This window comes from Gymnodraco acuticeps, unplaced genomic scaffold, assembly GCF_902827175.1.
Source record: "Gymnodraco acuticeps unplaced genomic scaffold, fGymAcu1.1, whole genome shotgun sequence".
In the NCBI taxonomy this organism is placed as follows: domain Eukaryota; kingdom Metazoa; phylum Chordata; class Actinopteri; order Perciformes; family Bathydraconidae; genus Gymnodraco; species Gymnodraco acuticeps.
In genome coordinates, this window is record NW_022991950.1 from 80,396 (window position 1) to 108,246 (window position 27,851).

General features: G+C 42.0%; 1 protein-coding gene across 5 annotated transcripts in view; it reads right to left on the reverse strand.

Annotated features, from left to right (window-relative positions):
- Positions 1 to 27,557, reverse strand: part of usp7 (ubiquitin specific peptidase 7 (herpes virus-associated)) — a 29,432-nt gene extending 1,875 nt beyond the window's left edge. Inside the window, exons 1-31 of one of the 5 annotated variants that reach the window (XM_034200617.1) lie at positions 26,558 to 27,556; positions 22,472 to 22,570; positions 21,841 to 22,039; positions 21,547 to 21,685; positions 21,199 to 21,287; positions 20,990 to 21,098; positions 19,335 to 19,465; positions 18,750 to 18,804; positions 18,581 to 18,661; positions 18,107 to 18,197; positions 17,893 to 17,975; positions 16,681 to 16,790; positions 15,882 to 16,059; positions 14,140 to 14,284; positions 13,481 to 13,611; positions 11,683 to 11,817; positions 11,478 to 11,579; positions 10,722 to 10,827; positions 10,440 to 10,532; positions 10,269 to 10,336; positions 9,955 to 10,055; positions 9,477 to 9,533; positions 8,994 to 9,147; positions 8,153 to 8,220; positions 7,055 to 7,163; positions 5,104 to 5,181; positions 4,903 to 5,003; positions 3,425 to 3,524; positions 2,295 to 2,414; positions 934 to 1,005; positions 622 to 709 (exon numbers count right to left, since the gene is read on the reverse strand). In XM_034200617.1, coding sequence (XP_034056508.1) covers positions 622 to 709; positions 934 to 1,005; positions 2,295 to 2,414; positions 3,425 to 3,524; positions 4,903 to 5,003; positions 5,104 to 5,181; positions 7,055 to 7,163; positions 8,153 to 8,220; positions 8,994 to 9,147; positions 9,477 to 9,533; positions 9,955 to 10,055; positions 10,269 to 10,336; positions 10,440 to 10,532; positions 10,722 to 10,827; positions 11,478 to 11,579; positions 11,683 to 11,817; positions 13,481 to 13,611; positions 14,140 to 14,284; positions 15,882 to 16,059; positions 16,681 to 16,790; positions 17,893 to 17,975; positions 18,107 to 18,197; positions 18,581 to 18,661; positions 18,750 to 18,804; positions 19,335 to 19,465; positions 20,990 to 21,098; positions 21,199 to 21,287; positions 21,547 to 21,685; positions 21,841 to 22,039; positions 22,472 to 22,570; positions 26,558 to 26,648 — 3,283 coding nt within the window. In that variant the 5' untranslated portion in view covers positions 26,649 to 27,556. Of the gene's footprint in view, positions 1 to 621; positions 710 to 933; positions 1,006 to 2,294; positions 2,415 to 3,424; positions 3,525 to 4,902; positions 5,004 to 5,103; positions 5,182 to 7,054; positions 7,164 to 8,152; positions 8,221 to 8,993; positions 9,148 to 9,476; positions 9,534 to 9,954; positions 10,056 to 10,268; positions 10,337 to 10,439; positions 10,533 to 10,721; positions 10,828 to 11,477; positions 11,580 to 11,682; positions 11,818 to 13,480; positions 13,612 to 14,139; positions 14,285 to 15,881; positions 16,060 to 16,680; positions 16,791 to 17,892; positions 17,976 to 18,106; positions 18,198 to 18,580; positions 18,662 to 18,749; positions 18,805 to 19,334; positions 19,466 to 20,989; positions 21,099 to 21,198; positions 21,288 to 21,546; positions 21,686 to 21,840; positions 22,040 to 22,471; positions 22,571 to 26,052; positions 26,217 to 26,557 lie in introns of those variants that run through there. The other 4 variants (XM_034200618.1, XM_034200619.1, XM_034200621.1 and 1 more) reach the window with 4 other exon arrangements.
- Positions 27,558 to 27,851: the final 294 nt, after the last annotated feature.

Sequence of the window (27,851 nt, forward strand, 5' to 3'; positions counted from 1 at the left end):
TCAAGATGTAATCGCTGTGATACTGAGAAATATTTTTAAACCTCCTTAATGTTTATTGGCAAAACTGGTATTCAAAAATGTTTTTCACATGTGCATTATCACCTTAGTTAGCATTGCTGTGTTTTCGTTTAACATTGGCCTTAGTCTATGCCGTGTTGTGCTTTTATGCGTCTTTAGTAGCCCAAAACAGCAGGCTAGTTTTCAGCTAAATCCTACACACTGGGCCTTTAAGCATTTACAGCTTAGTTCCAATAAAGCTTAAATCGCTGTGTGGTTACAGTAAAAACTAAGCTTCGTCAGTGCGAACGATGGCATTGCTAGCTAGCTAACAGCAGAGATCGTGGCTTCCTGTGAAGGCACGGCAGCAGTGTGAGATTTGAGACGCTAAACTGTCAAAGTTAACCCTGCACGTGTGTTCACAGCGTACGACATGGGAGAAAACAGAAACAAGAGTGGCAGTGAATGACGAGCAAAACGCAGTTAAGACTCCTTCACTGAGTTCACGTTAATTATGTAAATATATGCATTCCTTCTTTCTTTGCAGGGATCAGGAGGGAAACACGTCGTAAGTGAAGTAACCACAGCAGCGACGGTTGTGTTTACATCAAAAGCAGTAAATACCTGGCTGTTCAAAGTCCTTCAGGTTGACCTCGTACTCGTCTTCAGTGATGTACTGATGCCGGCCCATCATCACTATCGCAAACTTGAACTGAGAAAGAAAACACAGAAATGCACGTTACTTCACAGCCGACTCCTTTTACCTGCAGGAAACACAAGAGTACATTCTGCCACACTACATGTTGACCATTTTTGTGTAACATATGGAAACGTCCTTTTCATAGAACTAGAACCGTTACATTTGTGACAAGTATTCACGGTAAAAAGACAATTGGATTCTTTCAGCGGTTGTGCTAACGGAGCGTGAAGTCGTACCTTCTCAAATTCTTTCTCCTGAAGGTCCAGCATGGTCTGGATCCTCCTCATCACCTCCCGGAAAGACTCACCCTGCAGGGAGAAGAGCAAAGAGTTAGTAACTGAGTAACGGCCCGTCCACACTCCAGCTTCGACAGCTTCAAAAACGGTTTCCAACGCGTCTGCCCTTTCACTTTGAATGGGGTGACGTCACTTTTCGCCGAACTGCATTGTGGGAAGCAGAGCGGAGCTTTCCTGGCGTTTCAAGCTGCAAAAGTTGAGCAATGTTCAACTTTTGAAGCTTCTGAAGCTTTCGGTGGAAGCGTCAGCCAATCAAATCATATGCCAGTACAAGCTCTAGCCAATCAAACCGCTGCTTGTGTGTCAGGGGCGGGAGATTCATGTGATTGGTCGAGCTTCAGACACGCCCAACTCCAAGCTTTTTTTGAAGCTGTAGTGTGGACGGGCCGTTATGAGTTGTGTTAAATATAAATGAGAGCAAAACGGAGGTAATTGTGTTTGGACCAAATGGTGATGTCCCTTCCATTGACCTGGGTTCCCTGCAACAGTTTGCAAAACCCATGGTCACAAATCTGGGTGTCAAAATCGACAGTGCTTTTAAATTAGATAATCTGTGGTTATCACTTGAGGCTCCTGTCCAAAATCAAACCGGTTTTATCCTTTTTAAACTTTGAGCGTGTAATTCATGCCTTTGTTTCAACTCGTTTAGATTATTGTAATGCACTTTATGCTGGCCTAAATAATACTTCGCTGGCCCGCCTGCAGCTTGTACAAAACGCTGCGGCGCGGCTGCTCACAGGAACCCGCCAGTTTGACCACATCACACCAATTCTGGCTTCCCTCCACTGGCTTCCTGTCCATTTTAGAGTCCATTTTAAGATGTTATTTTGTTTGTACCCAGAGTACATCTCCGACCTCTTACAGGTGTACACCCCCTCAAGGGCTTTGAGGTCGGCTGATCAGCTGGTAGTCCCAACAACAAGGGAAAAGACATGGGGAGACCGAGCGTTCTCATCGGTATCCCCCAGGCTCTGGAACGACCTGCCCCCTCATGTCAAATTGTCACCCACTCTTGAAGCTTTTAAGTCCCGCCTAAAGACCCACCTCTTTTCCTTCGCTTACTTCATACCTATTTGTATGCTTTTACTGTCTGTCCATAGCCTTTATGTGCCTTGTATTTATTCTTATGTGTGCCTTTTATCTATTCGTGTAATATTATATTTTATTATAATGTTATGTTCATTGTGAAGCACTTTGGCAAACCCTGTTTTTAAACTGTGCTATATAAATAAAGTGGATTGGATTAAATAGACCAGAAACTGTCTTTCAAAAGGTTAAAAGAACAAAACATTAACACACACCTGTCTGATCTTCAGCAAGAACGGGATCCCGAAGGTGCCGAAGACCTCCTTGTGGAAGTGAGCGACAGGGATGAGCATCTCGCTGTCTTTGTCCAACTCCACCTGGTCCAAAGGAATCTCCTGAGAGAGGGAAGACAAAAGGAAGAGTGAGAAAAGAGAAAACATTTAGTCAACGTGGCGCAGGCTAAATATTTTATTTGTTGACCTCGGCTGGTTAACCTGTTAAGCCCCGAGCCTGTTTTCCAGGTCTCAGGTTCAAAAATGACATGCCCAGAACAAATGACTATATCTTCACTTCTTTGTGCAGATCCGATAAGTAAGAAGGGTATTTTACCGTGAGTTCTGTGCTAAGTGCGTTCGCTCAGGGCTAATTCAGAGCCTTTGTTATTACCCTTGTGTTTCGTTTAGCTAAAAATGGTTAATATTGTCTGAGTTTCTTCCCGTTAAGTGAGTATGACACATTCATAGTTTATTAAATCTTAAGAAGCCCTCAGACGCCGTGTCTTGCAAGATGTTGCGCACCATGCCCCCGGAACATGGGGCTTAACTGGTTAAAGTTTGGTCGGTAAACCAGATATTTATTAATCCTTTATTCTAACTTCAACTACTTTAACAATTGTGATTTAATTATAAAAAAACAAAATAATAATAATGTTGGACCAAGAAAAACAAATAAGAAATGTCAATGTAATTTTGACTTTTAACTGTTCAGAGTAAATGTGGCAATTAAAATGTTTAAGCAAATGAATCAACTAAAACCAGGATAAGTAGAAGTGTAAAATATACATTTTAAATTGCCCAAAGGAAGTAATATTTAGTATTTTACACCAAGTTGCAGGTGCATGAGAAAAGGGCCCACGTGAAACTAATTTTTTAAGGGTGTTAAAAAAACAGTAAGGCCTTAAAAATAAACAAGTGACTCAAACTTTAAGCGAGAAGAGTTCAGCACTTCAGATTGGTTCAAAAATGTAACTTATAAAAAGATTGTTTTGAAAAAGTAAAACCAAGCCAATGTAGCCAGCTACCCGGATCAAGACAAACAGTTTCAGTGAGATCCTGGTAAGCGACTGAAGGAGGAAAATGACGAAAAAATAAACCTAATTTGAAAAGCGGGCAACAGACACACATACCTCTATTCTGAAGGTGCGGCTGGCGGCCGGAGATAAACATTCTAGCAGCTCGTCCTCCTGGTGAACTCCGATGATTTTATAGCTTACTATCTCTAACAGCCTGCAGGGGGAGGAAGAGGAGGATTAATACTCTACTGCAGCTTCTGAAAGGAAAACAGATTTCTCAGAGCATAGAATCAGGGGGTAACCGAAACATTGGTCTGCAAAAATAATCATTTGAAGCAGATATCAAAAGACCTAGAGCGTTTGAAGACGACACCGTTATAACAATGATGAGTCTCCAAGCTTTGAGTGGGTAAAACTGGTATTGATTCAAAACTATTTATTAAATCTTTAAATACAAATGGTTTTCTTTTGTGATCACTCAACTGTGACGGTGCATAGTAAAGGTCCTTTTGAGGTGTTGAGAAAACCAGCTGATATCTTGTTTCTCTCTACACTTTACATTTTTTGGGAAACCACAGTAGAATTGTTGCTGAAACTGATCCTTAGGCGCATTCACACTGCGGTACTTTTCCCACAAAGGTTCATGAGAACTCTTTAGTTCGCATGAACTAAAGAGTTCTCATGAACTAAGTACAGATCGCGTTCACACTGGAAAAAGTCCCTGGGGGAGGATTAGGCAAATGAAGCCGCTGACGTCACTTGTTCTTCTTCTGCTTTGGGTTTACTGGCAGGCCGCAAACCACTTCACGGCGTATACTGCCGCCCAAAGTCCCCGGCCGGAAGTCCCCGGAGTTAGGGACTGGCTTCAGTAGAAGCTGCTGGGACTCCCAGCAGCTTCTACTGAAGCCTTCCGAGTAAATCGCCAGAACGCCGACACCTCCTCATCTCCACCACTCCCATGTTTTATTTTGTGTTTTCATAAGTTAGTCTCTCTGCGTTTCTGCGCTGGGCTAATGCTAATGCTAATAATGCTAATGCGAGGATAATAAAATGGCGGCTTCACAAAACTTTTAGGGAGTTTTACGGGGCGTGGTTTGCAATCCGCCCAGCCAATCAGAAATATAGCTCTTTTCTCACAAGAGAGCCGCTCGAAAGTCCCTGCTCTCTAGCAGCTCTCTGCTCTCTAGCAGGGACTTTCGTGGGGGTAAAAAGGTTCTCATGAACTAATTTTAGTACCGGCTCTTTTTGGTGTGAACGCGATAAAAGAGTTCACATGAACTAAGTTCACATGAACCTTTGTGGGAAAAGTACTGCAGTGTGAATGCGCCTCTTGTTTGGACTCTGGAGGTGAACCAACAGTGTGTTTATGCTACAGGACGCTGCTTCACAATACAGTCAGTAGTATCATTTGATTGAAAGCAGTGACCTAAAGTATTATGGCTGCATTCATGAAAACTGTAGCAATACATCAATACATTAAAAACACATTTAAACATGACACACACACACACACACACACACACACACACACACACACACACACACACACACACACACACACACACACACACACACTCCAGCAGGGTGTATACCTCAGCTTGTCGGAGCCCTTTTCAGAGAGCTCCACTGCCTTTTTACATTCTTCCAGCAGGTCCCGCACACAGCCGTGCTTGTCAGGGTAGAGGGTGATCTCCTGCAACACACACACAGTTTAAATCATTTGCTCGACACACACAAACCATTTGATGAATGTGTAGTTCCTCTCGGGGAGTGTTAGGTTGTGTGTTTCTCACCTCCTCTCTGAACTGGCTGTTGAGCCATATGGATTTAAAACTCCTCCTGTTCTCAAAGTCTGTGATCTTCATCTTTAACTGTGAACAGAAGCAACAGACCATCAGATGGAAGTTTTGCATCCAGGGAGTGGCAGCAGCACTCTGTGGTTAAATGCGTTTCCATCATGCAGATCTAAATGAGATGTGTGGTGCAACCGTGTGCACATAATACAGTATTTTCTATTGTCAGGAGGATCTCCCGTTAATGCGTATTAGGGATGGGAATTTGAAAGCAAATGTATATTCGAATATTCGACCCCCCCAAAAAACAGTTAACCGAAATGTAAATATCCTATCAAAAAAAAAATTGGGTAAAAAATTACTTCCAAATTTTTTTTTTACAATAACTTTTGGAAATAAATAAATACATGTTCAAATAAGTATAGAAACCAAGTCTAATGTATTGAACTGGTGATCACAGTTATAGGCCTACAGCTTTCATGTGCAGAGGCGATTCACAGTCAGCCCAGCTGTAGAGAAGACCCTCTCAGCTGGACCGGAGGTTGCACGTATATCAAGGTATAGCATGTATATATAAGTTTAATTTGGCATAGTTTGACCTCTACACCGCACTCACTAACCTGGTCGAAATATTTCCACACATTACTCCTTTTTGACGCCATGTCTGTTGTGTAGGACTCTTCTTAGAGTGTAAATAATTACGGGACTATGACTGGTAAAATATGTTGAATACCGGCAAAACTAAATCTCTCCAGTCAAAATGTCTCTGCACTTTGCCGCCACACACGGTTGCCAAGCAGCACTTATTGTTGTTTAGACTGGCCACTCATGTGTCGCGAGTGTTGACGGGGGGCGGGGGAGCACGCTCATGAACTGTTAGCGCCGGAACCTCGCAACGGCTGCAGAGCGCATTTGGGCCTAAGATGAGGTTTGAGTCTGCGTGATCTGCGTGTAGGGAGGGGCAGCAGCCATATCATTAGCTAGAGCTGATGGATTTGGACATAAACGCGAGTGAAGTATAACCGGACGCGAGAAAGAGAGATCAGCACCTGCAGCTCTGCCCGCTGTGAGGGACCGGTGAGCGGAGCAAAACACACCTTTAGACCTAACACATTTAGCTATGGCTCTGTCGTATACATTGAATTATTCAATTTGATCATAATCAACTTAGGCATCCCTCCCATTTTTTTAAATTAATTAATAACTCATACTCGAATACCTGAATAATTCCGAATATTCTAATAATCGTTCCCATCCCTAATGCGTATCTGCACAGCTTTAACTAAAAACGTAAAACGCAAGAGAGACTCGAGGATACAACTGCATTAATAAGAAAATAACTGACAGGCCAGGTATTTCTACCTTAGACTTCTACCTCACAGCTTTGTTAATACAGCTAGGCCCTTCACGACAAATTAAGTGGCATTCAAATCAGCATATGGCAGGAGAGGACAGCTGCCTGTTGGAATATCTACTGGTTTGTCATCTCAAGTGTGAGGCACTGCCTCCACGACTTTCAGAAATGGCAGAAAAGCGCAGTTTGACTAGTGAGAAAAATGATAAAGCATCAATGACATCACATTCTGAGGAGATTCAATAGTTTTAGGGGGAAAAATGCACGAGGGGAAATATTTATGAATATCAACCAAATTGTTCCTATAAATTAGACTATTTGTCTCTGTAAAAAATGACCATCACGAGACCAACAATACAAAAGGTCAAACCCTAATTTTGAACAAGGTCTGAATGAAACACGATGAGCAACATGAACAAGTGTGAAAAATAACAGATTTAAAAAGTGAAAAGACAGAGTAAAGAAATTGCTTAAAACATTTAAGCTGCATTTTAGCACAACAGCAGCCGTCTTGGGCCAACAGATACTTCCAAGAACATACGGGAAAGCAAACCAATAATGCTCAAACACAAAACCTGAGAGCTGGCAGACTCCTACCTGCTGATAGTAGAGTTTCTTGGGCTGCCGTGGTTTGAAGAACTGCAGCAGGTCCCGCAGCGTTCCCTCATAGTTGTGTCTGAGAGGATTTCCTGGACCGTCCCTGTACCTGGCCACCACACCACCAGGCAGGGGGGAAGACAACCCAGGGGGGAGAGAGGGAAGACAGCAGAGAGAGAGAGGGGGAGGAACAAAGAAGAGATGAAGGAGCAGAGAAGGGAGGCAAGGAGAGGTGGGTGAACAGGAGGGGAAGACGAAAAAATTCAGAGAAGATGCAGAGAGGCGGGAGGGAGGCAGAGTGGGAGGAGTTAGAGGAAAACAACAAAGAAAGGTGGGGGGGGACAGGTTACGCAACATTTCTACTGACAGCTGCAAGTAGTCAAATCAAAGGCAAACATCACACAAGCTGTGAGAAGGACAACAGTATATACAAGAGCACTCAAACGTCACACGATAAGCGTTGTGGTATGGAGTTATGTCGCATAATGCACCAATATTAGTATTTCAGGAACGTCTAATATATGATATTTATTGGGATATTGTAGCATGAAACAACAGCACATTCCTATTAACCGTAGAGCCACATTTAAAGTAAGTTAATGCTTTGGAAATAGCGATAATTAGCCCACATTTTACGCCATAAGCATTATTGGTCAATGGGGAAGTAGTGTACTAAAAACTCCATAAACGCATGCTGTATTTTCATTCCCCCCCAAATCAACAAATGGTAGGAATGACTGAACAGTATTGTGTTTAAAAAGGTCAACAATAGTGATCAGGGTTTTCAATTATGTATATTTGCTGCTACTTATAAAATCTATTTAGAACATTTTATAGTTAGTGGTGTAAATAAGGAATATATCATGCAACTCTAATCCCTGAACATTTTTAATTAAGACTTAAAAAAAAGTATAAGTAATCAGGAAATAGAGATTAAGGAAGACCATGTTGGAAAAAGCATTCAGACCCTTAACTTGAGTCAAATATTTAAACCAAGCTAAAATAATATATACAAGTTAAAGTCCTGCATTAATGATGTTACTTAAGTAAAAGTAAGTAAGTAAAATCTGCAAAACGTGGATGAGACAAGCCTCCTACCCCTGTGACTTGAAGAACTGCAGCAGCATGGGATCTGTGTTCAGCCTCTGTGCTACTGTCTTGGCCACCTGACAAAAACCAAAAACATTACAAGTGGAAATCAGCTCAGCCTGTCAGAACTCACCAACAGACGGAGAAAGAACCCATTAAAGATAAGCTGAGACGTGGCATGTTTAAAGCATTCAGGGCACGAAATATACAGAGGCGAAGTCCCTCCCTTTCCGGGGGAACTCCATGGAACCTTATTTCGGAAAAAGTATGTATTGAAGTCAATGGAGAGAAAGATTATCTTTTGATCCCGTTTGAATTGTGCCACGAATTACACATGATGTGGGACCGGGATTTGTAGTCTTTCTAGTTGCGTATTTTTCATAGTCTTATATTTCAACAGTTTTACGACAAACTGACTTTTTTGACGTGGGAAAGATTTGTTAAGATTGACAAACATCATGTGTGTAATTCGTGGCACAATTCAAATGGGATCGAAAGATACATTTTCTCTCCCCATCGACTTCAATGCATAATCTTTCTGAAATAAGGTCCCATGGGTTGGAAGTAGATGGGCGGGACTTCGCCTCTATAGCCTTTGTACATATTCATACGGCAGCAAATTACTAAAATAAACAACAGGGCTTTTGACTCGTCAGATAAATATTGGGTTGTATTACTCCATTACTTCAGTGAACGAGTAACGAAGATGGATTCAATTCTTTACACAACAAAAAAATGTATCAACTCTTATGACACGTGTTTGTTACGGTCTTTTTTAAATCAACATTAAGCTGATAAACAGTGAAATCACTACCTTTTCACGTCAAACATTAACTCATAAAGCTCTTACCTGAAAGTAGTTCATGCGGTTGGACAGCGTGACGACAAAGCCCGGGTCGTTGTGGATGGTCTTGTCACAGAAGATGACGTCCACCCGGTGGTAGAGATCCCGGAAGTAGTCCTTGGCCGTCGGCAGCTCGCTGCTGTCGCTCTCTGGGTCGTCCCTGCAAGATGAAAGTAGGAGGATTTATTGATTGGAGATGTAGAACATGCCAGGTTTACAGGAGAGGGTTGGACCAAAGTCAAATAATGTGACGGGCTGAGAGAAAATTAAAAAAAGGTATAAAACAATAGCAGGACCAAGACAAACAGACTAGAGTCGACAGTCCTGACAACATTTCTAAACAAGTACTTCCTCCATTTAAACACGTGAGCAATATAAACACTTTTCTCTTGAGAAATATTTTACTTTTATTTATTTTTTAACCATGGATGTGTACTTTTTTTTATCATCATGTGATTGCCTCGTCATTTAATATGTTAGTCTACTTACTTTATGTCTGCCTTTGTATCTGCACTGTCCCTTTGCTGAACACTGGAAATGTCCCCGCTGTGGGACAAATAAAGGATTTCTGATTCTGCTACGTCTCCGTTTTCTCTATGCATTTTATTACAAATACCAGAGAAATAGTTCCTCTGTCTCACTGGTAGCATAACAAACAGTACTATAATGAAATCATAGAAGTTCAGGGTAAAGGGATGAAACGCAAGCTCTTTTTACAGTCATTGTTACTTGTCTCAGAAAGCATGATGACGGCATACCCTTCCTCATGCATTCTGACGCTAGCAGCTGTCAGTTAGCACTTCTAGCGGTTAACAACTCCATACGTTTAAAGTCTACACGTTTACCCTGTTGCAACGTTTTAAAAATAGCAAAATAACTCCGTTGTGAAGCTGTCAAAATATATTGTGATCGAATTAGCTCACACTTTACACCACAAATGTAAAACACACATCAAATAAAGTCTTACTTCTGGAAGACGATGATGTCTCCGTCCATGAGCTCATCCAGCGCCTTGTCCAGAGAGACATCGTAGTCCTGTATCCGCTCTGTTAGGTTGGGCTTTACTTCCTGCGAGACACAAGGCATCATGGGAAACTTAGTTAAACTCTACGGTCTAAGGGTGTGTGGATGTGTAAACGCAAACAAAACAGTTTAGTGGGAAAAGGAGATGCTGTATTTGACAGTGTGAACAGCAGAGTGTGTGAGACAGTTTGTGTTACAATACAAGAGCGAACAAGTGAGAGAAAGATGGAGAAATGTGCCACTGAATAAATATATCACCTCATAGAGGATAAGGCTAGTTTCCTGCTGAAAGCCGGCTCTCTCACACATGACTGGTAGAAGGTCTCCTGGAAGAAAAGACACACAAATATGATTTAATAAATAAGTTGAAGCCATTTTTACCTAAATTACGACAGTGAGTTAAGCTTAAAATAGACTTGGACCACTTACTTATTTTGCAGGATATAGGTGTGTAGATATGTCCACAATAATTTAAGCTTCTGGTTTTGGGGTCGTACATCTTCAAGAACAACATGACATCATCTAAAAGGAAAAGAGGCAAGGACATCGTTACAACAAAAGGTGGGAAACATGTCAAAGAGTTTAATGAGTTTTTCAAATTGAAAACTATACACGCAAAAAGAAGTTCAGAACCTCAGACTCAAGTCGGTTAGAAACAGTTAAAACTCAATTCTACTGAGCATCAATGTGTCAGGGACGTGTGGGACTCACGGTCTTTGTCGAACTTGGGTAATGTGGCCCCACTGGCTGCCATCTCTGGATCCACCGTCTCCAGGAATATTGTCCAGGGATTCTCGTTGTCGCTCAAGTCGATCATCTGAATCGAAACATTGAAAAAAGACATTAAAGAGTGGAACACAGTATTGTATGTTTTCGTACAGTCTTGTATGCACAAATGCTCATTTCACAATACACTGGAGTTTCATAAGCCTGGTTCTTTGAGTAGCATGATTGAGATGTCGCCCCCTCGCATTTACATAGATCCTGCTTCCATTGAGTTAAGCTAAACATTGTGAAACTAAAGATGCACCAATCAAAGGTCACTGGATGTCAGTTAGAAATGCAATTAATAATTGACCAAGGATGATTTAATGACGTATGCACAGTGACATCAGAAACATCCTGTAACATGGTGACGTTTTGGAGAATATTTAACTCGTTTAATAGCAAAACAAATAATGATAACATTGACCCAATAAAATCGCAAAGGTGCATTTTACATTACATGTTAGACACAACGACATGCTGACTGCAGTGGGGTTTGAACCTGTGATCCGAACACCAACCCACTGCGCCACACATCTCCAGCAGCATATCTACTTCAAACCATCTTTGTACTGGATGCAAATAAATGATCGTCGTAAGCTTCAGTGGTAGATTGAACAGCAGGAGAATTCCAAGATGTCCAACGAGTATAACAAATACCTGTACAGGTTACACCCACAAACCGGTCTTCCCAACACTTACCGACTTGCTGCAGTCGGCCTCGTAGTCGAGCATGGCGGGTCGCTTGGTCCCGTTGCTACGCGCCTGCATGGGCCACAGCCTCATCTGGTCCTGTGGGAAACCCTGAGGCAAACGTGTCGTTGAGTTTAATATTACTTGCACGTATAAAGTGGCAACATCAAGATGACAAAGACGCACAACACCAGTATATCTTTGAGTCTCTCACCATGGTCTGGGAGAGGGTCTGGACAAACTCCTGCAGTGTGGAGCTCTTCAGGACTTTGAAGACCGTGTACTTCACCTTCTCCTCGTCGTACATGTCGTTGCCCTGATGACCGCAGAACTGGTCCTCTGTTACTATCTGTGCACAGGAAGAAAAAACAACATTAGTGATTGACGGACAGAACCAACGTCTCGTTAGGAAAATGTATCGAATAGGCGGCTAATTTATCCTGTGACAAGTTTGAAAATTAGCTGAGGTCTGTTACAAAAAATGAGGAACTGAGTCTCTTCCTATTGCCTCCAGCAGAAACTGATAAAGAAAAATAATGTTTTTGTCCTGACATAATACTTGGACAAATAATGAAAGGCACAGCAGCTGACATCTTTGAACAGGATGAAGCTTATCTTTAACAAGCAGTTTCCTTCAATCACTGCTTTTTAATATCTAGACTACAATGTGACTTCCACATCTTCTAAGTCGTAGAAAACAACCGTCCACTGAAAGTACAGAAAGGGGCCGTTTTTAGGAGCTTTTTAATGCATCATAAAATATAAAAAACCGGTCCTTGTTGTCGTTTCTTTACAGACCGTGAAGCTGTAGTGATGGAGTCCTAATGCACAATCACAATAGACCAAGTCTGACAGTTAAAGCAGCGCACTCATCAGATTCAGCCTTGAGGAATCTTTTCAGAAAAATATCTGACAATACATAAAAGAGATCTTGGACGCATAAATGTTTTTTAAAATATATATGTTTATCTAACAGGGAAGCTGTCAATACGCAAAGCCACCCTAAAAATACTGTTAAAAAAAAGTATTATATACTGTAGGGAATCTTTTTGTCAAGATGGGAAATATGGATAATATATGTTACACCAATACGACCATCATTTGTCTAGAAGGGACTTTTATATATTATTATTAGTATTTTTTATTTCTATGCCCCCCTTGTTTGAATAAGTTGCAGGTACACCCCATAACCCTGTCCCTGTTTATGTTCTTTCTATATGTTATAGCATGTTCGACGGTCAGTGAGGCCTGCATCTGTATTATCCCCAAATATGTACGTTCGATTTGTGATTTTACTGTTAGCTACAGAAGGCTTACAGAGAATATTGTATTATCTATGACTGTAAACATTATATTATATATTAAAAACATGTTACAAAGGAACAAGATAGCGACAGGTTACATCAGTACAGAAAGACAGACCAGTGTGATGCAATTGATTTAAAGTATAGATGTCTTTAAAATGTGTTCTTTATAAACGGCATAAGGTTTATTAGCACAGGGTATATGCAGGAAGCCTGAAGTCAAATCAAATACCTTTAACACAGAATCACACGACACACCTACGCCATGATGACATTCAGGCAGACTGTAGAACAAACCTCTTTGGACACTTTATAGACTTATTGAAAACAAGCTACAAAATGTAACACCTTGGAAAATTCCGTTTAATACTTTTTAATAGCCTTCATTTTTGCTAAATTGATTCATCAACTTTTAATACTTTTTAAGACCCCGCGGACCCCCTGTAGCAGATGTGCACTCTTGCAGACGTAATGTAATGCGCAGCACATCCCAGTGTGTTAGAGCAGCGCCTGCAAGGGCCCAATCTGCTGGTCTGGCACCGGCAGATTTACAGCACTGCGGTAACAATGATGTGAGGAAAGCTTCCACGCTCCGTTCAGTCTGAAACTGTTAAAAGCCAAACCCGCAGGGGTATTCTCTAAACACTTACACTTCGCTGCCCGCACGACAAGTCTGCAAATGACATAGAAGCGGCTCTGGTTTCCTACCTGGACCTGCATGTAGAGGTGAGCCTCTTGGCGCTCCTTCCTCTTCTGCGCCTCCACCCTCTTCTCCTCCTGCAGACGCTCCACCAGCTGCTGGGGGATGTCCACGTCGGTCATCGGGAGGAGAACCTCGCCTGGGATAAGAGGAGAGACGCAGGTAAGAATCATAGAGCAGACAGACTGCAGTACGGTAACATGTTAACTATAGTCACTGAGAGAGAAACCTAAGGCTGCTACTGTGAAGAACTCAGTTATCAAATGACAAAGCGGTTAAATATACGTAGTGTGGGCGAGGGCAGCACCATTGATCTCAACAGAGCCGGCCAGCTAACCAATCAGAGCAGACTGGGCTCTGGTTTCAGACAGAGGGTGAAAAGAGGTTCTGCAGCACAGGCAGCATGAGAGAAATGAAGAGCTCGTTGAACATTAAAACATGTCACAGTAGAGACACTAAATAAAGTTAGGAATCCTGAACATCAGCATAATAGGGCCCGTATAACTCAGAATGTATTTTGACACATGTGCCCATAGCAAACGCTTATATAAAGATACAATTGTGGTAAATTGGGCAGCCCTGATGAGGAGAATGATTATGAGCGAGTCATTTCACAGCAGTTTTTGTTATACATTAGCATGACATGCAGAAGGAGTATGTGACTTACTGAGCTTGGACTCGCGGATGTACACCAACATGTAAGCGTTGGTGCAGTGGCGCACCGAGAGGTCGTCATCGTGTCCACCGTAGTTGTGCTCTATGGCCTCCTCCTTGGTGCACCGCGACACCACGTCGTCATCAAACTTACACCACTGAGAGAGAAAAAAGGTTTGCTCAAATGTTGACAAATGTTACATTTCTATTTAACGTTTGCGGTTTATTTCTTATCCATATTTTAAAGGTCTACATACTAACTCGGAAGTAGGGCTGTGCAATTTAATCGATACTGCGATATATATCGATATTTAGTTTTCCGAGAAAGTATCGATATTTCAGCCGCGGGTATCGATACCTTAAGTCTGATAACTGTGTTCGTTATTCTCGCGGAGAGAAGCTTTAAAAAGGAGACTGATTGAGTCTCTGAGAAGGTTCAAATGTATACTTTAATGAATCAAAAGCGCGGTAATGTTACAAGCAGAAGATGGTTCAGTCAGAAGAACAGCTGTGTTCTGGCTCTCGTGAGTGAAGGGAAGAGAGCGAGCTCCACCTTTCCAGCTGTTAAATATCCTCTGCTGGCTCCTCACTGTGGGCCGGTTGGCGCTGCTGGGGGCCGGCCCTCCACGTCTCCAATGTTCGTTGTTGAGCATAACAGAGGACTCAGACATTGTACATTAAATATATAACTAAACACGCCTGTTCTCCTCCTTATCTCTTTCATGACTTTTCATTTAATACATTTTAAACGCTGTAATCAATACTCCAAAAACACAGGAAATACTTCACGGCTGGTTTCATTTACGGTAGTTCCGGATGTTGTCTCATACTACTACCCACGTCTGTAAACAAACGTATTCAAATAAACTGTACCTTCATTTAATATTCAGCAATAATAATATCTCCACGTCTATAGTTGTAGTGTTGGAATCAGTAGGTTTCGGTGTGCAACACTCCGTGTCATATCGCTACTAAATTCACCTCTATAGTAAATGGTATATTAGCCACATGCTAAATGCTAACCGGAGATGAAGGATTTTCAGAATAAAAGCTTAACAACTGGTTGTGCACAAGAACTTCTGGTTTTTCAGTATAAAACAGCATTTAAACTGACGGTATGTTTAAGGTACTTTATGCCATCAAAACATTGATTTTAATTTCTAACAAGTCCCATTCAAATCCCCCGTGTTCCACCACCTGCTGCACCTTTTAATTCTCCATTGTGATACTGCCCTTTATGTACTTACGTTTCAAAGGCTTGTAAGCTACAGTTTGCACTGTTTCAATAAATGAAACTAATTTTCTCACCACATCTTTTGATTCATTTTGTCCAGCACTTGCAAGCTGTAGACTCTCTGTCAGAGCCATATATTGTATATTTGATGCTTTCAGTTTTCAGTTCAATTAATTCAATCCAAGTCAAGTCACTCACAAGATGTCACCAAAATCACACTGTCCCTTTAAAATCTTTCAGAAAATGATATAAGTGTATCGAATTATATCGAATCGTATCGAATCGTATCGTTGGCTGAATATCGTGATATATATCGTATCGTTGGCTGAATATCGTGTATCGTATCGTGAGATTAGTGTATTGCTACAGCCCTACTCGGAAGTACAACAAATATATATTTAGGCTAATTATTTGTGGTTGAAAGTCAGCCCCAGAGTAAAGCGTGAAGTTGTGATAACAATGGTATTTTAAGTGCAGGAAGCCACACCCTGCCCACATCATTTTTGGTGTATAAAACTTACTATTGGTTCCTTGACACTGACTTTGCCGTCTCCTTTCGGGTTAAGGTAGACGACGTAGTGACCGCCGTGGTTGTCGCCGCTGTGCACCAGCACGGCGTGCAGGATGTAGTTGGCCGGGTCCTTTGAGTCGGTCTTCTGGAGGAACTCATCCAGCGGTAACTGCTCAGGAAACTCAAATCTAAGAGTTTAGATGAGAAAGGAGAAGCAAAGAGGAGAGGGGAAATGTGAGAAGATGAAACAGGCAGGGAGGGAGATATTGAAGAAGAAAGGAAGGGATAGGCAGGAGAATATAGGAAAGAAATGAATGAATGTGTGTGTGTCTGTACATATACATAGCCCTCGGGCCCAGGTGCTGATGGCAGCTTCACAAGGATGACTCAGAGCTCGTCGAGACGCTTGAGGAAAATTAGCTATTCTGGATGGCTGGATGTGTGTGTGAGTGTGTGCTGAAAGTGTCACATCGTCGCGACGGATTATTAAAACACCATTAGCTCCCACAAAGCTTTACAGAAAATGATACGGCCTGCAGGAAAACCTCTCAATGACTCATTCTCACTTGTTTTAGGGCAGGAGGTCAGAGAATGTTGTTAAGAGAGTGGGGGCTCAAGTGCCATTTCTGGAAATAGACTTCCCCTTTAACCCGTGTTATTATAAAGTGTCTCTAAACTTATGTCTAACGACCCGCCGCCGACGCATTATGCGACAGGGAGAGGCCTGATCGAGGCAGTGTATGCGTCTGTAAGGTAATGTATAAAAAAGCATAAGAGAAAGTGTAATAACGGCGTTGCGTTTCTCCTACCTGTCGTTAATCTTGATGTTTTGGTCTGTCTGTGGGTCATACATGAACCTCATCAGCTGCAGATGGAGGATCGGAGGGAAGGTGAGGAACTTCACTCCCTTCTCTGCTTCCTGGAGTACCAAAAAGAAAAAAACAGGTCAGTACCTTACATTGACATTCTCTAACCCTTTACGTTTGAAGTCACTTATTTGAACCAAGACCTTACATTTATATTGGCCTTGTAAAAATCATCAGGATCCTGCTTTATCAAATAACGAAAACTTTGACAAAGATTTGGGTTTTAAATGAGCTTGAATTCCGACATGGTAAGAATAAATCAAATGAATATCATAAACTTGACACATAAATGTAGGGGTGGGTACCGAGCCCCGGGGCTGAATTATTAAAGACCGTGGTACCGCTAAGCTCCGACGTTATCGGTCTTTTTATCGGTACTGGAGACATCTAAAATATATATGTCATATCTTATGCTACACAAACATTGTATTGCATCATTTAGTGTCGCCAACTCCGTTTCTAATATGCAAAAAGACTGCAAAATGCGTCTATGGTGATTTTTTGTATTTTCGATCTTTCCAATCCAGACGAGAGATCTCTCCCCAGACTGTGTGCGAGGGGGCGGGGCAGTTACACACACGCAGCTGCTACCTGCAGCAACACACACGGAGGAGACGGCGGAGAGAAAGCGCTCCGAGGTGTGTTTAACTTTACCCGTCTCGATGTGGACAATGCTCGTTACCAAAAGTGCAATAGTCCATAAGAGTTTAGCATGTAAGAGCGGTAACACGAGCAATTTGTCAAATTTGGAATGCACCGGGTTCCACTGTCTTTCTAGCAGCTCTGTATCCCCCCCATCCACGAGTAACGTTTCCACGTCAGGTGTTATGTATGCTAGCAGCAACACACGGAGCTAACTACATTAAACAAACATGAGTTAATGATTAAACTGAGTTACTTATTTTGTTAAAGTTTCAGCTATTCTGTTACAGTTCTGTCATCACATTATTTTATACGATTTGTTAAAACATCGTTGTTTCTTTTGATGTGAAATATTATGTATTTCATTTAAATAAAAAGCAATGTTAGTTTTGTTCACAATTTGTTTAGTTAAGTTGACCTTCCTCCAAAAGAACCGATAACAGACCGGATCGATAACCTTAACGATACCCATCCCTACATAATTGTTCTGATCCCGTCAAAGTGAAGACTCACCTGCAGGCCATGCTCTCCTGCGTCGTATTTGTTGTCTCCATCTAACTGTTCAGTTGCAACATAATCTTTGAATGACTCGAAGACTGGAAATAAGAACAACGCAAAGATGAGATCAAGAAAATGAACATATTAGAAAACCACAAGTCAGGTGGATCGGGTGCAGCACGGCTTTTCCAATGTTTTAGAAAAGCCATGAAGTTGTGTTGATACTTACTGTTCTTCTTTCCTTTAATGCTGAGCTGGATGTCATAGTAGTCCTCTATCCGCTCTGACCGGTAGTCCACATGCTTACACTGGATATATGACTAGAGAGGAACACACACACCGAGTCAGATTGTATGATACAAAGAAAAGCCCTTTACCTAATTCTACTCGTAAACTGGCCTTGTTACAGGACACATCCTATGCAAAGCTAAACTACTTTTCTTCAAAAATAAATCTAAATAAGTGTATACATCATACATGTTGAGCTACATTTCTACTATGGCATCTTAGAACCACTTAAAGTAGAGAATGGTAAGAATTTCCAAGTTTAAAGTATTGAATTGACAGGTTTGAGTCTGACCTACAATGGCATCGTCGTACTGTGTTCTCTTAATTCAACAATACAAACCACATAACGCTCACTAAAAAGATTTGTCTTTTTAAAATGGTATCGTCTGATAAGAGAAAAAGACAGAGAACATACCACCATCTTTCCTCTGAAGAGCTTAGGGATTGTTCCCTCAACACAAGTGCCTTTCATTTTGTTCTCCACATTGTCCAGGAGCTGAAACACACACACAGTGAGTCAGGAATAAATCAGCATGCCTACATGTACTGAACCACATTCTTCAAGAGAGTATGCAAGAACTCACCACTCTGCACAGCTCCTGAACATCATGCTGCATGAAGCTATCTAGTGTCTCCCATCTTCAGAGAGGAAAAAGAAAATGTCCGTTAGATAAAATACGTAGGATTAGGCCCTCAAGCCTCTGTAGTGCCGGAATGAGTCCTCAACAAGCTAATTAGTTAGTATTTGAGCACTTCCGGGTTCCCTCATCTCAGTCAATGACAGTTGCTAACAATCAATTAAATGAGACTACAAAACTCCATCACGTGCAACATTAGCCACCTTTAGCTTAGCGGTGGAGAAGTGAAGTCTGCAACCATGACGTTGTTTGTTTATAGCCTAATATTTGCCTTTTACTTCCAGGCGATTGCATTTACACTTCAAACATTGTGTTGTTTCCATCTGGAGATTATCCTGCCTTTAAGTATCATAAACATGTGTTTTCCACAGATCTTATCGTCTGCAATATTTCAACATTAAATGAAAAAATCCCATTGGCTTTGGGTGAGGGAGTCCTTGTGATGCCAACATCCAGTTTGGCCTACGGAAATACAAAATGTCAGCACCATGCAAAGAACAGCCAGACTTCTGTAAAGAAAGGTTACACTACCCGAAGGACTTGGTGAGTTTCTTGGTGCCGACGGGTTTGTCGCTGTGTTGCAGCTCGTAGAAAACCCTCTGCAGAGCCAGGGGAACGCTCTTGGATGAGTCATCTCCCTCTGTGGGCATCATGTACACCGCCTGGGGGAGAGAGTCAGGACCATTTCATACATCAATACTCTAAGATGGAGGTTGAAAAGAAAAAAAATCCTGGCCTATCAAATCCTGCCTGAAGCCGATAGTGACATGGTTAAACCGTACACCCCAGCACGTGCACTCCGCATCAGCCAAACAGCTCGCTGCACCTGCACTGCGGGGGGGACCCAAGTTCCCATCAGCAAAAACACGTGGGTTTGCTGTCCTGGCTCCAAGATGGTGGAATGAGCTCCCCATTGAAATCAGGACAGCAGATAGTTTACACACCTTCCGCGCAAACTGAAAACTCATCTCTTTCGACTCCACTTCGAGCGATAGAACTATTAACAGAGCACTTATATACTAACAAAGGACTGGCTTATCTAAAAACAGTTGAGTAGCACTTGAAATGTTTTGGCTCTATAAAACCTGATGTACTTAAAATGTTGAGCTCGTCCAACAGCAGCAGGAATTTTGAGGACTTTCTGATAAACAACCTGATTTTGTTTAGTTATCACTTTATCCATGAAATATTTGGAAAACCACTTCAGTACATAATGTACAAAACACCCAGAAACATTTCTCAATATTTTGTTTATGTTGCTTGAACATTCTTTGTTAAGGCAATCATTTATTGTTTGAAGTATTATTTCCGTTTGATGTAAGCCTTTTAATTTATTTGTAATAATGTATCCACGTCGAGCCTTAGGTTTGTAACTGAATCGTTCAATTAAGAAGAAAAAAAGCTCTAGCTGGAAAAAGACTGTTGAATTAAAGGTTAAATCAAATGAAAGGGTAACAGTGGTAAGGCTGAACGATTAATCGATTTTAAATGGAAATGATGCAATTATCAAATCGCAAAGCCTGCGATTTTTTTGTGTTCTTCTTGTGTGTCAGTCATCCACCGGAGCTTTCCTAGATGGTTTGGTGAAACAAACCATCTGAGTCAGGTTAGTAATACTCCATCGCATGTTTTACATCTATTGCAGGGTGAATCTTAAACTGAAGCTTGACTTTAAAGCAACCCAACGGAAGTTTCATGTAAGTTTAGTTCTTTCACTCATAGCTCGGGCTGCGGGCGTGCTAGAGATGGGAGCACGTTGATACGACCTTCCTAGCCGGAGTTATGGCCGCATTTTATATAAACTTCCGTTGGGTCGCTTAAAATCAAATATCTGTCAGAAAGATCGCAATTAGATTATTTCCCCAAATCGTGCGAACCTAAACAGTGGTACATCAAATGTTATAAAGGAGCATTGATAACCAATTACTCGTAGTAACAGGAAAGGCAGCAACACATAAAAGAAGCATACAATACATAGGCAAGCTGTGAATTTAAATAAACATAATATGTAGGTAACTGGGATCAATATTTGTCACAATGTGGATAAAAGGTAGACAAACACTGAGCTAAGGCATTGGTTGGCATATTTACACAAGACAAATCTTTATCTGCTAACCAAACCAACATATGAAATACAATATGTAGCTCATATAAGAGACACACAGATGAAAATAATAAACCCATACCCGTCGTAGCTGGTTGGTGAAGAAGAGCGTCTGTAGCAGGCTGTTCATGTAGCAGGTCGCTCCCTGGTTCTTCAGTCCAACATAGCCTGTGTGTTTCTTTGAGTCCCATCTGTAACAGAGAGGAATGGATGTTATTACTATAATCCTACACATAGGTATCTGGGAGTATTGTAGGACAGTCAACACAGCGAGAATTGAGCGCTACGTACGCCACTCCGTGTGGGGCATCTGCCTGGACATAGACTTCAAATGTGACTTTGTCCTCATCAACGAAGCCCCTCTCTGGATCAGTCACATCCTGAAACAACACCAAAAAAACAGTTAAGCTCAATAGGAGTGGGTAGAAGTAGAAGCACTGACTTGCATGTTTAGCTTTATTTATAATTAAGAAGTCCTAATAAACAAATAGCAAAGTTTCTTCTATACACTCAATCCAAAAAAAAGTATATATGTTTAATACACAGCTAAGATACTTCTATAAGTTCTGATTGAGGTTGTGAAAAACACATGTGTTTATTAATATTAGTCTTTGATGCATTCATCTTTCTTCTACTTACACTCCAGGACATGAAGTTGGAGAAGCCCCAGTCATTCTCTTTGTGGAAGAACAGGTGACTGATCCTGCGGCTGAAAGACTTCTCGTCGTCTTTGTAGTTGATGATTTTCAGCATGGCCTGAGCGTGGCACGACCATGACCTGTAAAAACAGAACGCAGGAACATTTTAAGGGTGTCTGTGCTATTCAAACAAGTGCCATTTAGTGTCTATGTAAGAACCTGAAGAGGTTTTAGGTGTGTGCATGCGAGCCTTTGCCATGTTCCCCACAATCCCTGGTCCGACCAAGACACTTACGTGGAATCTGACTCTGCGTTGCACTGCAGGAAGAAGCCCACGCTCTTCTGGTGTGGCCGGTCGGGGTAGAAGCGCGGCATCACCATGATCTTCCACGGCAGGTTCCGGACGAAGCAGGACGGGCTGAGCACAGACTCACTCAGGCGGCTGAAGCGCTCCACCACGAAGCGGAAAGTCGCCTCTGACCGCCAACTGGTGTCTGTGGGAAGATGGAGGGAGACGGGGGGGAAAGGGGCGGCGTAGGTTAGGTGGTGAACGGGTTTCCTCCAGCGACATGACCAGATGTAACTGGTTAAGGATGCAACGTAATGTGAGAATATGGGTAAGTCAAAGGATAGTATTTAACCTGGATCATTACTTAAAACGATTAAACTCACCGCACTGGCTTTAAAACAAGCAAAATGGTAACCGGACTGCATATATATATATATAGCACTTTTTCAGTCTATGCAAATCCTCAAAGGGCGTTAACATATACAAATCAGCATTCACTCATTCACAGAGGCAGAGGATTCCATACAAGGAGTCATTTGGGTTAAGTATTTTGCTACCATCGACCTCCTGATACACAGCCGCCCATTAAAAAGTGTTTGTTATTGTGTTTGTTAGTGTAAATGCAAATCACCCTCACCATCTTCCATGTCTTCCTCTGTGTGTCCATCTGCCATGGCAACGTTACCATTGATCACCGGGTTGGCCGGGATTCTTGGAGGGTCGTCTGTGTCTCCAGCTGTGAAAGAGAGGGACAGTATGATAAGACTGTATGGTTGTAGCCTAGATAAGATGGAACCTAACTATGTAACTTCAGCAGTTCAGAAACGAGGGGTCAAAATGGTAAGATCATCCGACAAAGATTCTTACAATTGGGCAACAAGACCTAAAGAAGTCAGATGTGGCTTTCTGTCAGATTCGTATTCATCCAAGTTACACATTGAAATCAAGACACAGCGATAGCCATTTCAAACCACAGTATATGCTGTGATTAAAACAGAACACCTGCTGTGATTAAAACAGAACACCTGCTGTGATTAAAACAGAACACCTGCTGTGATTAAAACAGAACACCTGCTGTATCTGACCATTTTAATTCTAGAAAATGTGGTGAAAAAAAATCAGAGTAAACATACTTTTTATAATGTTTAAATATTTTAGCTAATGAAGTGTTATCAGGTTGTGGAAATGATGGGAACCATTTAGGGGGGATTTTGCAAGGTGTCTGTGCACCCTTTTAAGATGGGGAATCTGATCATTTGCGCTGCAATCTAAAGGGATAAAAACAGCTTGTACCAACTTTGAATGGCTTTTGAATTACAACTACTATCCCCATCTTTATCCCCACTGAAAGTGATCCTTCTTTCCTCTTTTATACATTTCACTGGGAAAACTCCACTGAGCCAACATGACAAGTCTTCATTCCCAGTCTGTGAATCAGAGAGAGAGAACGCGTGTGACAAAGACCATGCGACATTACAGAAGGCTGGGTAATTATGGACACAATGCAGGATTAGGCTGCAAGTCATCGCTCAAACAAAAACACAGGCGCACACAGAGGACAACAGTTATCCCAGCTGAATAAGGAGCCTCTTCCATCAAAACACACTGATGAAAGGGAGAGATTAGAGTAAGGAGGGAGTGAAATCTGCCTGTATCCTGTTATGATGGCAGTGATGCAACAGGAGTCAGCATTGATATGAGCACTCAGGCATATGTCTCCAAATGTGTCGATGTGTCAGTCCGTCTCTTACACCGGATTTAATGTGATCCTCGTCTTCCTCCCAGCCGAGAGACGCAATGGTGTCAGTCGTGTGCGTCTTCGGGTAACGTTACTGACCAAGTCCTCCTGGGAAACTGACCTAATTTCCACAAGTGGATTACACCCCGCTAATGTGGCTTGTCAGTCAACTCTACGACAACTTCTTGTCCCGCCTTCAGAGGAGTACATCCTAATGGATCAGTCGCTAAAATCTGCACAAGCTAGACCAATAATTTCATATTGGATGAAAACACCCCTAAGGCCTAGTCATTCAAACCAACGTGCAAGGGGGAAATCAGAAGCATCTCAACCCAGTGATTTATTATTTATAAATGTATATTTCCAAGAAGCATAACAGTAATTGAACATTGTATGCCGCGGTAGCACAACAACAGTAAAGGCTAATAAAAAAAGCACAAATACATATTTTAATTTCACGTGGGGAGGGCCAACTAAATATTATAATTCTGCAAATAAAAGTCGTCACCAAGACAAACTGTAGGCTGGGGAAATAGAAAACTATCCCCAGATGTGTGTTTAACCTACAACAACAAGGTTATAACAGCACAGCAGATCCTAAGACTCTTTCTTGGCACTTGATGCATCGGACCACACTAAGTGGTTTTTCTCTGTTGTCTTAATGTCTGCCAATGCATTACATAACACCCCTAAAACATTATCATGAAGTACCATTATATCGCTAAATTAAAATTGGACTTTTAAGGTTATTTATTAGAATCTTAATCATGTGCTATTAATAAATTGTTATTTTTGTTTTCCAATAATTTAACATATTTTTTAAATAACATATCACCAGAGATTGTTTGTGGCAGCAACAGCCCAGCATATAAGTAAGATTGCAGTGGCAAAACGGATAAAATGACTGAGATATGCAGAGAATATGATGGATTAACCCCACTGCAACTGTATAAACAATCAATGCATGAAATAGTGGTATGTTTATTTTGTCAACTTGTTTTCACTGTCCTTGTAAGGCTGCAGTGCACTTGGAATTAATCCAACAGGGGTGAACCAGCAACTAAGGGGTGAGTGCACCTGCTACTAGTAAGAAACTTATCAAAATTACTAATTCAAAATGTAAAAAGCACATAGGACAGTGTACTTGATAAATTCTGTAATTAAATAAGATAAGATATTTACAGAGTAACCTAATAACAAGCAACAATGTGGTTTACAAATGACAAACAGATCACAAAATCACTATGAGCAAATGACGCAGTGATGCTGAAGTCTCCCTCAAGCCTCTACTCAGTCCAAAATTGACATTAATAAAAAAGAAAACTTTGTAAAATGTGATGGTGCGGGTGTTCTGTGTGTCTAAAGTGCCTACAAAACGCTAACATAGGTGGCCCTGGCTACAAAGCTGTATAACAAAAACACAGATCATTAAAGATGGCGAGCTCCATGCCGTTTGGTCGTCCATACAATGAAGCAGCAAATCCCCGCGCGGGCCTGGCTTACCGCAGCGGCGACTACCGTTACTTGCCAGCACTGCCACCCGCTTCACATAATACACTGTCAAACGTCAACATATAATTTAACAAACTCCAAAACCACCACATAATTTAAAGTAAGTCATACAGATTGTCATATGCCCTACTGGCAAGGCTAAACTTGTTATACCACGCAGTCAATTTAGCAAATCACGATCGACGTATCTGCGTTAGCCACTTAGCTACCTAGCAAACACTAGCCTCATATTAATCTGCAGGCCGTTATTAGCCGACATTAACTGGATTCACAATACCCGCAGCGAGATATAATTAATGCTAGCGAAAAGGTATGACACAGAATGCGTTTTTTATATCGTTCGACAGCCAATAGAGACAACAGGAACATCTAGATTACGTGAGGCAAATATGCAAGGCCTAACAACCAAATCGAACATTGCAAAATACAAGCCACCATTTTGGATCACCACACACCCCCTCCGTGAGTGTTAGCCGATCAGCTAACTAGCATGCTAGCCAGCAAATGACAGTAAAGAAATGGGGGTTGGAGCTAATTGGCTAGCTTAAAATTAGCTGTCTCACTAGCAATGTACATTCCCTCTTGCCAGTTTAATGAAAACATTGAGCAATAAAACAAATACGCGTCGATGTCCGTATTTCGCCTATGGTCAAAACATATAAGTCAGACAAATGTACTGAAATAGCATTTTAAGAATCACACTGAAATAATAATGTACACAGTATGCGCTTTCGTTTGTTTGCAGGCCCGCATTTAACGCCATCAGACACGATGCTAACACACTGTCATTTAGAAAAGATGGATTAACGTTTCACGCATAACGGTTATTAACGGGCTATGTTTTAAGTAATATGTTAGCATAGAAAATAACATTCTGTTCACGTAGTAAACAACGTAGATGAGAAACGCAGGTGCCGATATCTGTCCAAATCAACCACAATACGTCAAAGTAGCAAGATGTAATTTACCTAGCGATGGTTCCGGTTTAATTGCGGTGTTTACAAACATTAAACGTTAAGTTATCAACAATCAACGGGCCTGGAGTTCCGTGACTGCATGTTGATTCTAAACTGCGATGATTTGGCAAACGGCATCGGAGAGAACTTGTCACAGCGACCGATCGTGAACAAAACAATTCGCAGATGCAAATTGATTTTTTTTTGTATGTTATGTTGAACAGTGTTTTTGAACAGCTAATGGTGGATTATTGACCAGCATGTGAATATTGCAAGAATACGGAGAGGAAAAACAAGCCCCCTTAGTTTATAACGCAAAATGAGGTCAGCTCCACACAAGTATGCTGCAACGGACGCACAATCAGCAAAAAATGCAGCTGGCTAGCTAGCATCGGGCCTTCGTGTTTACTGTAAAGTTGAGCTCTGCGTTCACAATTTAAACTTCATGCATTTCTCGTGCAATAGTTACATTAAGGGTTTAAAGTGTTCGTTCACACTTCTATGGACCATAACTCACCTTCCATCTCCATGTCCTCCGGTTCGCTGAGCTGCTGCTCGCCGGCTTTCTGTTGCTGCTGCTGCTGCGTGTGGTGATGGTGGTGGTTCATGTTGGCAGCTGTTGTTGTTGTGGTGATGCGGGGCTCCCTGCTATCTCTGTTACCCTCGACCTTGTCTAGGGTCGGCTCTGGGGGGAACCGGGTTCTGGACTGCTGGTGAGGGGTGGTAGGATGCGGAGGTGGGGTGGACAGGTCGAGCCTTGGCGGCCGGGCCTGCTCTGTCGCGACCTCGGCCTTGTCCGCTGTCAGCGCCGGGGAGTGAGGAGGGGAGGTCGGCGGGGGAGCGGGTAGAGAAACGCGGACGTATTTGCTCGCTATTCGCCCAATCTCGGCGCCTTTGGTGGGTGCTAGTCGCTGTGGGTTGACGGGGATTGATGGGCTGTGGCTCCGAGGAGGGGAGGCACGTTAAATTAGCTAAATCAATCCGGCTTTACCCCGGGAAATGTGGGGACAACGCACAGCACGACCTGCACCGTGAGGAACAAATACCCTGTTTATTGCTAAGCTACCTGACACTAGGCAGCCAACTGGTGATATAGGTACAACAACAATGAAAACAACGGTTCATTTGCTATTAACACACATTCAACAACTTTATCTGCGATATCCCCAATCCGTGTGCTCCTCCGATTGTCCCTCGTCTGGGGAAGAACGGAGGAAAGAGCTATCCATTCAAAACAGTTTCCAATACTAGTGTTGATTTGGAAGTTCGCGAAGACGAGAGTTGCCCGCACGGCCCGACATAAACCAAATCCACGCAAACCACCCCTTAACCTAACACAATGCACAAAAAAACACGGCACCTGGTTGCATTTCTATGCTAACCCTCTTGTTTCTTGTGAGGAATGTGCCCGGTCATACAACGTTAACCTGAGTGGCTCTCTTCTAAACCGCTCCTCCCGTGGTTTGTGATGTGTTGAGTCTGAGGTAAATCTCAAAATGGCGGTCGCGCTTTTCTCTGTAATGTCACATCCGCATGGAGATCCAGATCCAAACACCATGGCCCATCCCCGGCCAGGTTCACATCCATGTTATAAATGGACGGGATCTGGTACAGGGGAATAACATATTAGTGCAACAACAACAATTTAAAATTAAATGAAGTTATAAGAATGACAATTCAGGGCCTAGCATATTTATGACTTGCACTGGAGCCCAAATCAGTGATTTACAATGGCTTGAACAGAAAGCAATATTTCAATAATATAAGTAATTAAGTGGACTCAATTAATTTCCTATCGTACTATTTCTTCC